At 35.8% G+C, this 11,384-nt stretch overlaps 1 protein-coding gene across 1 annotated transcript in view; it reads right to left on the reverse strand.

Annotated features, from left to right (window-relative positions):
* Positions 1-10,327: 10,327 nt before the first annotated feature.
* LOC108967348 overlaps positions 10,328-11,384 on the reverse strand; it is a 2,704-nt gene continuing 1,647 nt past the window's right edge. Inside the window, exon 2 of the mRNA XM_018930726.1 lies at positions 10,328-10,907. Coding sequence (XP_018786271.1) covers positions 10,519-10,907 — 389 coding nt within the window. The 3' untranslated portion in view covers positions 10,328-10,518. The remainder of the gene's footprint in view (positions 10,908-11,384) is intronic.

An 11,384-nucleotide genomic window follows, 5' to 3' on the forward strand; every position in this document is an offset into this window, starting at 1 on the left:
AATATTTTTGTGTGGGGTTACCATATAACTTTTTTTAATAAGTTTTAAGAGATCAAAGAATTTATTTTTTCTTGTGAAAGTACATTCGATGCCAGAAGTCCAGTCACTGAACCCAATTGTCGATGGTTGTGAAGCATAAATATATATTCGTGCAAAGTTCATCAATCGTCGCTGGCTTGTAGGCATATACATAGACTTGACATAACCACACAGGAAATAGTCTACCGTTGTCAAATCGCACGACCGAGGCGTCCCATTCACTGCCCATTTCGTGAGATAACAAGTTCACCAAACTTGGTTTTCAATAAATCGATTTTGAAATTTGCTGTGTGACTGTTGGAACCGCATTTGCTCCAAGTCCATATCATCCAATTCGGGCCAAAAATATTCGATTATCGTCGAAAGGTAGCGATTCCCATTCATAGTAACACGCTGGTCTTGATCATCACGGAAGAAGTACGGCCTAATGACGCCGCCGGCCCATAAACCGCACCAAACCGCCATTCTTTCAGTAGGCAATGGTTGCTCACGGAATACGTGTGGATTGCTGTCTGACTAATAATGCATATTTTGCTTATTGATGAAGCCATTCAATCAAAAATCAATCAAAAATGTTGTTGCTCATCCCAATTTACGAACATACGACGATTCTGGTGGTCTAGCGCCTTAGTGTTTAGGTCAATTTGATCTTGTTAGGATGCAGGCCAAGATGTTTTTGTAAAATTCGCCACAATGACGTTATAGAGCTGCCCAACGGTTGAGAAAAAGGTGTGAGAGACAGACTTGGGTCTTCCTCAATTGATGCGCAAGCGGCACTTCTTTGTCTCATTGGCACGGGAACATTTTGTAATGTGTCTGTGGATTCAAAATTTTTCACTAAACGTTCAATTGTTGATGTGACAGGACGATTATGATCACCATAAATTGGCTGGGGCGCTCTTAAAGTAGAGGCCACTGAATCCAAATTTCGGTGGCAGATTTTAATAGTTTCGGCTCGTTGTTATATTGTATATCTTTCCATGATGAATTGGCAAACCTTACCGAAGAGAAATGTTAAATGATCGGGAAAAAATATGGCATTATTTGCTGTCCCTATCAGTCTACTTTTGTGGCGTCTGTATTGAAAAACCCATTATATACAAAGCTGTACCAGTTACCCAGACTAGTTCAATTAATTTGGCAATATACTCAGGCGAGGATCACTCAATGGTTCGTCTGACTTGGGATGACTTAAAATTCTAAGCAATAGATGTAAGCTTATTCCTGCTACGTGTGGAATAAACATCGCCATCTTAACTCAACCTTAGTTTGGTTAATAAATGCAATGAATAAAATGTCCATCTTGCAATCCCTCACGAGTTCCAAGCCTCAAATAAGAATGAATAATTATGAATAATTTCTTTCAAACTCCTCCGAATACAGAGTATGATGAACACAATAATTAAACAGCTGTTGCGATACAGCGCTCAGGCGTAACGAATACGTCTATTTTGGCTGCAAAACCACTGAATTCATATTCGTGGACAACCGCAGAAACTGCACCGTACCCCAACTTTTAAAAATCCAATTTTGTTAGGCTTAATGAAATTTTCTAGAAACAATTGCAAAACGAAAATCTTAACTAAGAATCTATGGACCTGCACAAGTTCAATCTTCGTAATTTTCATATACGAGATAAATGGCACGCAGCTTGTGACTGAAGCAAGTAAATTAATATTTTTTTCTCTTTATACTCCGTCACAAAATATAATATAAAATGTACATATTTTGGAGATCATGTTTTTTCGGACTCAACTAACTTGGTAGGGAGGACCAGTGCGGCTAAGTTTTCATTGCCTTTTCCTCATCGGAGCAGCTTGGTTTTTATAAAATGCACTTCGTCACCATGACTTGTTGGGTCTGATAGATTATTTAAACAAATTAAACCGTGAGTCTCTAAATTAACATCTCATATCGACAGTGCAATACTTACAACATTTGAGTAATAATTTGATGGCAAATTCATACATAGCAACCTTAAGTATAATTAGCTGTTTATAAAGTCTTAAGTCTTTGATTATTATTATTTTTCCCTTCTTGAACGACCAATTAGTGCGAACTACCCATTTACAGCCATAACGAGCAAACTTGTTAATTAAATAAAACAAACAAATTAAAATTTTCCATCTAAGCTAGATTTTATTGCTTCACCTTTACATACTCTCTCAAAAACCAAACTAAAATCAAATAGATAAACATATGTATAAGCACTCGTTAACTTAACATATACATATATTACATAACTGTAGTCAGCTTAACGATGTTAGCTACGACATTGAACTTGGCATTACTTGGCCAACAACAAAGCCATGGAAGCGAAAGCATACGAACTTGAAGTCTTTTGTTTTTCGACAAACATTGAGCCGAATTTGCATATTTAAGCTTTAGCATTAAAATTATGTTATTTAACAGTAGCGCAAGAGCTTTAGGTGTGCACATTTTTATTTCGAGCTTTTTCTTATTTGTTTATTTATTTATTTCTAACCGTTTTATTTGGATCAATGAGATAGCAGTTCAAAATGTTGCCGAAGATATTGGCCAACTGAATTCTTCAATTTTGAAGAATGCAACATGATTGAAGACAATCGATCTTTTTCAATTTTTAGTAGTGATCATATCTCTTCCCAAAGCTGTCTATAGACAGTCTATGATATTGTACCCCTTTTGACTTACCTTATATCGATGTTGATATTACCGACACATTTAAATTGACGATTAACAAATCGGATCGTTGTTCCTAATCAAGCTTTTGCTTAAAAGTAAAATGTAAGAGATTGGGGTGTTCAAAAGCCTATAAAAAAGTTCTAACTTAGACAATCTGGGGGTAATGGAAAAGTAATCCAATTTTTTTACTTCAAAAGGGTCTCGACGATTCTTACATTGCATAATACTGCCTAGTAAAAACTTTTGAGTTTATCTTCAAAAAATTCATTGGTAGTTTATCAACATTCTCGATTACCAAAGTGAAAAAGAAGTTTGGAAAAAACACGTTTAAAGTTTTAAGTATTGAAACTGGCTGAGCAGAACGCTCACCACTACAACGGATTAGAAAGGAAAGCTTTTCCCACTATTCTAGCAAATTATGACCATAAAGTGTAATTGAGGAAAAAGAAAAAAATTGATTTGTTTTTCAACTGTAAACTGATAAAATCTCTTACAATTGATAAATTTCCTTATCTCTATCATAAGGTTTAGAGATTTTTTAAGGCGAATGTTGTAAGTGAAGTTAACTCGATTTTGCATGTGTAGGTTTTTTCTTAGAAACTTCATGACTTTTATAACTGCGAAGTTTGTAACTTCCAGAAGATCGTAGATACTAGAAAGTATATACATATGTATATACGGAAATTGTAAATAAAACGGAAAATATCTAATTATTCATCACTGTTTATTTTTTCGCCTTCTAAGTAATTCCTACCAAATATAAAACGCTTTGCCAACGATTTTTCCAGTCCTCGAAACAATTTCCATAGACACTTTTTGGGATGTCCTTCAGCGGATTTTTCTTTTATCGCTCCGATCGACTGATAATGGGTTCTGCGGAGCGGCAATTTCAGTTAGGGGAACAAAAAATCGCAGGATGCAAAATTTGGTGAATACGGCGATTGATCGATGGTATTCATAGCATTTTTCCGAATGCACCGAACCACGAATATCGAAAAAACAAAGAGTATCACTTTTGTTTTTGAGCAGCTTTGGAGTGGTCTTTTTTGGTTTTGGCTCGTTTTTTTCCATCATTCCGAGGATTTTTGGCTTATTTATATGTCAAACGCATAAACCCATGTCTCATCGGCAGTTATAATGCTCTCCATGAATGTGGAATCGGAAATCACAAGATCCAGCATGTCAAAAGAGACCTGTTTACAGTATCCTTTTTTACAAAAATTCAGCTTTATCGGGATAAATCGAGCAAGTACACGTTACATACCCATAATATCCACCAAAATCATTCGAACGGAGATGTCGAGCTCTCTTGCCATCTCTCCAACTCTTGTCTGACGATTTTCAAGCCCCATTTTCCTCACATTTTTAATATTTTCATCAGTTGAATAGGTCGAAAGTCGTTCAGAACGAGGCATGTCTTCAACGATATCTCCACCGTTTTTGAAGACTTTTTACCACTATTATGCTTGTATTTTTGATAAAACTGAATCACCGTAAGCCTATTCTAACATCTGCAACGATTCTGCACAGGAAATATGGCAATTTAGACACATTCTTTGTTTGATATTTTCATCCCTTGACTGCTCACTGTACCGACTGTTAACAACTGTTAAAAAACTGGTTGATAGATCGCGCTCGCATTTAGCACAGTAATTAAGTCCCACCAACTTAGCAAACACACATTTTTTGAAACATCATTTACGCGGGAAATTTAACTACAGTTTCCGGGTGTTTTTTGTCATAGTGTACATACATTTATAAATCATCAGCGTCACGAGTTGAGCTGATTTAGCCATGACCGTCTAGTTTTTGAGATATCAATCTCAAATTTTGCAACAACCTTTTCTTCTCAAGAAGCTACTCTCTGCCAAAGCGGTCGATATTGGACTATCATATAGCTGTCATACAAACTGAGCGATTAAAATCAAATTCTGTTATGTCATACTTTTTTATTTACTAGATAAAGGATATCTTCAGAAAATTTAGAATGAATTATTATTCAACAGTGTGCTATAATCTTCGAACAAATTGTTCAAATCGAACGCTCTAGCATATAACTGACCAATCAAACTCAATATATTGATATTCATAAGACATATCTTTTCCTTATTTAGTAATCCTAATTCGACTTGAATATTTCAATGTATCAAATCATGATATGTTACAGAACTAGTAAAACGTTTGCCGTTGGATGCAAACCTTTGACGGTTTACGTTTTTAGTTTTCTGCGAAATACTATTTTATAATCGATAAGGCTTACTATTTTCCCACCTAATCACACTGTGGATGTGGATCTTCGAACATATTATCATTATCCTTGACAACAGCTTACACCAATAGAACCACTCTTTCATCCGTCGAAATAGATTTCCAATTTTCTTATGCATCTGTTCGTGTTTTTGTATCGGCGTGTATGAAATATTTTTAATTTAATAGAAATAAGTATGTAATCTCCCATATGAATATGTGATCACAAGTTATACTTGAGTGTCTTAGCATTGATCGGGGCATTGCTTTGGCTCTGTGCTATTGTGGTTAATTCACAACTAAGTTGTTGGCCAATGGTCAATGCAATTGACATAATCCATGTTAGGCACAAAAACGGAATACACACAACTAAATATAACTGCAAATTGAAATTAAATATTTTTATTGTCGTTATAAGACTTTAACAGCAGTAGGTCAATTTGTAATAAATAATTGTGATATTTGCATACTTGCACAAGTGCAAAATAATACCAACAGACACAATAAAAACAGATTTTAAAGATAACATTGAAGACTTTGGCCATAAACGGTCATCTGCGCTGTTTTACTTCAATGTCTATTGAATTTTTATCCTATTTATAATCATGAAATTCTAAGTATTTTGTTTTAAATGTGTGTGTKTGCACTTTGTTGGAACAATTATGTATTTTATGTAAGGCTTGATTTTTTTTTTTTAAATTACTTTTTATCTAAACATTCCCTCATTTTTTGGATGCTGCATAAAGTTTTATTGTCTTAACGATCTAAACGAGAAGTTTGCCTTCATATTTATACTTCAAATAGTGAAGCCTTACTTTTTTTTCGTGAAATTCGCTTTTCCCAGAATTAAGATCTTCCATTTTTAGTAGTCTGAAAGTCGCATTAACAACGAAAGTAATTTCAACTGTGAAATCCAACACATGAGACCCAGCATTCATTATTGGATAATGTTTGACTGAATAGATCGCGTCCAGCGCGCAGTGAAGAAAATATATGAGCTCTTGGAAAGTTCCAAGAAGATTCGATGTTCTCGAGCCAAATTTTGTTCAGCAATGAGGCCCATTTATGGCGCAATGGGAACATAAACACGAAAAATTAGCGCATTTGGGATGAAAGGTAACCTGAAGAGATTCAAGAGCTGCCACTCCTTCCAGAAAAACAAAGGTTTGGTGGGGTTTGTGAGCCGGTGAAATCATCGGTATATATTTCTTCAAAAATGATGTGGGTAACCGTCAATGGTGATCTTTATCGCGATATGATAACCGACTGTTTGATGCATGAAATTGAAACTCGTGATTTTGACAACATTTAGTTTCAACAAGACGGCGTCACTTCCCACACGTCGCATCAATCAATGAATTTATTGATTGACCACCAAGATCGTGTGATACCACACCGTTAGACTTTTAGTTACGGGAATATCTAAAGTGCAAAGTCTATGCGGACAATCAAGCTTCAATTCAGGCCTTGCAGCAAAATATCAAACTTCTGGTGTCGAAACATTCAGAATGTTGGAAATGGTCTTCGGTAATAATTCTTTGTCACGATCAAGTATTTTTGATCGATAAAAATTATTAAAAGAGAATCGAGAACGCGTTGACGATGACTCACGTCCAAGATGGACATCAACATCAACTGATGATCAAGACCCCAATAAAATCAAGAAATTGGTGCTTGAGAATCGACGATTAATAGTCAGAGATTTTACTGGCATCGTTGGTATATCGGAAGGATTCGTGGAAACTATTTTAAAGCAATATTTGCGCCTAAGAAAAGTTAAAGTACCATTGGCTTCAAAATAACAAACTTTTTTTTAAAAACAGCTGCTTTCCAACGTACCAGGATGTCATGAAACGTATTATTACTGGCGATGATTCTTGGATCTATGATTACGACCCGGAAACAGAAGATCAATCAGTGGAAGACCGAATATCGTAGAGAATGTGAGCCAAAGCCCAAAAATCACGTCGAAGTAGGTTAAAAATTTAGGCTAGTTTGGCAGTTTTCTTCGACTATCGAGGTTTAGAACACACCGAATTCCTTCCGACCGGCCAAACTGGCAACAAGGAATACTATTTGAGTGTTATGCGTCAATTGCGCAAAGCTAATCGTAAAACAAAGATTTCTTGGTTTTTGCACCACGATAATGCACCGTCGCATACTGCATTTCGCCAAATTTTAAGACAATTTCGTGCCGCAACCACCGTATTCACCTGATTTAACTCCGTAGCACCTGGCTATACAGCAAACTCAAATGACCGTTCCGGGGAAACCGTTTTGAGTCCATTGGAGGCGATAAAGGTGAATCACTACGCGCATTGAAGGCTATTTCGGAGATTAACTTTAGCAACTGTTTCGTGGATTTAATAAAACGTTCTCACAAGTGTATTAAGGTAAAGTGGGATTACTTTGAGTGAGACGACATAGACTTTGAAGAACAAATTAAGAATTTTAAAATTATGAACAAAGTCTTACTATTTTTTTCTCACAGTAGTAGATAATATAATGCGGCGGTCCCTTCGGGCAGTTACAAACTTTGTGGGAAAGGAATATATGTAGGTCAGTGTCAAGCATAATTATTATCTATACTATCCACGCTCGAGAGCAAAGACATTAGCTAATTTTATTCCTAAGAGTGACGTGATTGCAAAAAAAAACGTATTCGTACCTCTGCTGCATCGACTACATAAGAGGACATAAGCCCTGTTGAAGAATTTCGAAACTATAAAGAGAACTAGACTAGACTAGGACACGATTTGTATTTAACCCAGTATATATATTTTGTTTTGGCGCCGAAAAACAAACTCATGTTAATATTTTATTATACATATGTATAATACATACATATATTAATGATATTCTACCGAAGGAGAGGACATATATGTATACATATATTAACGATATATTTGAAGGATTATTACGACGATTATTATTAGCAAAAATGTGTTACAAACGAAAAGCGCGAGAATTTTTTTTTTTCAATAATTTTCTTATTCTATGCCGTAGTCAATAACCATAATACGCTGTAGATGAGTATTAATCAGTCCATGCACGTTGGCGATCACTAGAAATTTTGGAAGCTTATTAATGAATTTCTTTATTAATCTATGCCAACTTTACGCCGATGTGTGCATATTTTTGCATGCGACGAGCGCCGATTGATTTGTTTGACTTGGCCAATCGACGTGCATAACATACGCGGTTTTTACATACATATTCATAAATACAATCAAGCAAGTAAGGTGTGTTTAAACACGAACGGAACCGATTATTGCATAAAATTCAAAGGCGTTGTAGTCGCCGCGTAGTTCGTAACGAAATTGAGCGAATCGCCAATATTATTGGCTGCTGGAATAAACAAGAAGCTTTTTTGAAAAAATATTGTTACATGGAAGGAAAACGTGCTTGCATATAACTTTGGGCATCTATTATATTATATTAGAAAAACAAATCATAAAAATTAGTATTGCTTACAAATAATATGCCAAAAGTTCAAAAAAGCCGTTGCGCAACATGACTTGTGGGTATAAAAATTCTATCTATGTATGTCTATTATAAGTATTATGTATAATTCATGCGGAAAAGTGTGCGTTCTACGGTTATTGTGCTGAATAAGGTGCCAGAGTTGCGTTGTTGAACTTTTATATGGATATGCGGAAGCAAATAGGGAGTTTTTCAAATATTGACATAAGTCTGTACATACACATATGCCAGCACTTAGATATAACGCGCCAGGAAAGTGACATATCATTGATTTCCCTTACCTTTCCGTTTTGTAAGATTTATATGTAATGTGTAAGGAATACGGTTTCATGTGGGATGTGATGCTGCATTTTTAAATACTTATTTCTATGTCCATGAATGTCATGTATGGACTAGTGAAGTTCACCCGGAAATACAGTAATGGATGAGATTTAAGAATCTGTCTGTAGTCTTAAGTAGTAGAGTATGTATACTAAGCTAATGTATGGAAAGAACGTTGAAAATATAATTTTCCAAATTAATTTAAAAAGAGTTTTCGAATTTCATTCACACATTTTTGACTTCTGTCGAGATATTAATTATATAGGTCGTGAGGTGATACACCGCTATTGAGAAATGGAAGATTAAAACTTCATGCAATGTGAGAGATATATAATTGAAATTCAGAGATAATCCCTTCCTGATAGGGGTATATATTTGTATCAAAAATGTATTGAATTAGGTCAATAATTCCCTAATGCCTAATATACTATACAAGTTGTATATCTAATATAAAGATTTTCGAACTATCGAGTGACTTTATGGCGCATATGTTAGGTTAGATTAATCTGGTAGGAGAACATGCTTTTCATAAGAGGAGTAGTCATCCTTAAGGATGCGGCGATACCTTCACCAGGCTAATCGGAAATCACAGAAATCAACCTGTATTCTTATAGCAAAAAAGGATATAAGACGTTCTTAATCTTGATACTGATGGCCTAGTTTGATTGACAACTATATGCTCTAGCGGTGCGATCTAAACCTAAGATCTATGTATTGTGCCCTCCTCTCCATCACATGTACTCTCAAAGGCTTACTACGCTCTATGAAGAAGATGTGATCCCCATCTGGATAAATGAATCTAAAGACCTTAACTCTGTGTCTACAGATTGCCTTGCGTTCCAGAAGGTTGTTAGGTTGAAAGGGAAGGTGCAACTTCGCAAATCATTTTGCTAAAAAAATGTTTTTTTTCCACCTCAGCTGCCCAAAGTGTCTTAAGTTGGAGCCGTGGAATATATTATATCCCATCCGGCTGAATATTGGCATAAATGATGTTCCAGCGTCTCATCATTCTTAGCGCATGCTCTGAATTCGGCTGAAACCACTTTTCCTATTTTTTGAAGGTGGGATTTTAAGGTTAGGTGCCCTGTAAAGACCACTACAATATTATTAAACAAATCAATCGTGTTTCGAGCTGCCCTCGAGCCGGCCCGCTCGTCTGCTTTTTGATTTACTTCTATATTATCCGAGTTGCTTATCTGCTGATAATCTAGTTACTGCCTGCCTGAAAAACCTAACGTAGTGAAACTTAGAGATTATTCACTAGCATGTTTATGGAATCTATAAGCTACGTTCTGTATATGGATTACTATAGAAGAATCCCGCTCCTGTTTTTGACCCTTAGATCCGGTGGTGGTCCGGTCCGCGTAGTAGACGACCTTAGAGTTCTCCCTTTTGAGGGGTAGTAATAATTCATTGATCAAGATGACCCAAAGCAAAAGGGATAGGATGCCTCCTTGTGGAGTGCCACTAGTGAGCGATTTTATAACTTATCTATTGCTTAGTATATGACTTAAGCAGGCCCTTATAGCCTGATTACGGTCAAAAGGAGCGATAAACATTAATAAACAACAAATTAACTAAAGAAATTTAAGTTTTATTTCAAATAATCGTTATATCAATATTCAAACATATACAATCGTAAAATAATTCGTATATTTGTAATTTTAGCTTTCTAGATATTAAATCCTTGTATAGCACATAAATTCTCAGCTCAACTTAGGTACCAACTTAAGTACTAAATATTTGTATGCATGTAGGTGTAGCTTAATGACGGTGTCTGTAGCCGTATGCGTAACCAGCCGATTGGGCAGCCGTCGTAGTTGCCTCGGGCTGCGATGGGGCTGCAGCTGTGGTGGCCGCAGGCGTGGCGGGTGCAGCTGGAGCGGCGCCACCTTTCACAAAAATGGGTATACGAATGGTTTTCGTAATATATGTTGGCTTCGGAAGTGCGGCGCTGGCGCTGCTAACCGTATTCAAAACGTTCCTTAACAAACTCTGCTTCAGATTTGTCTTGGCTTGTACCAAACCGCCAACCACTTGCGTAACCGTTTGGATCTTAGCTGTCACGGCATTGGTTAGACCCTGAATGAGCGCGTTAGGGTCCAAGGCAGGTGCTGCAGGGGCTGCAGAACTGGCCGGAGCGGCGCCAACACCTAATAGAGAGAGGGAAAGAGAGTTTGAGAGAAGCAAGTGAAAGGCGTTAGATTTAAATGTAGAAATATGCACATGAGCAGGATAATATTTTACTAAATTGAAATGCGATAGCGGTAACAAATAATTTCATAACACTGTGAATATTTAAATTTTTCATGAAAGAGTGCTGCCAGAGTTATTAAATTGTAAACTTTTGAATTCGGTTGCGTTTTGGCAATGATTGTTAACATAATATTTTTATTAAAGATCATTTTTCGTCATCGTATAAATATATTTTCTTCAAATATCGAATTCTAAAAATAATTAAAAATATATTTTTTGAAGAAGTTCGAAAATGCATGTTTTCATAATTTACATTTAATCTGAATCAAATGTTTTTCAACTTCGAAAAATAATATGTAACTGATTCCATTTTTTTAATGTAATCGATTTCCTAATCAACAATATGTTTTTAAACTTTTTAATTTATAAAATAA

Source organism: Bactrocera latifrons, unplaced genomic scaffold, assembly GCF_001853355.1.
Source record: "Bactrocera latifrons isolate USDA-ARS-PBARC rearing strain unplaced genomic scaffold, ASM185335v1 scaffold_0, whole genome shotgun sequence".
Lineage (NCBI taxonomy): Eukaryota > Metazoa > Arthropoda > Insecta > Diptera > Tephritidae > Bactrocera > Bactrocera latifrons.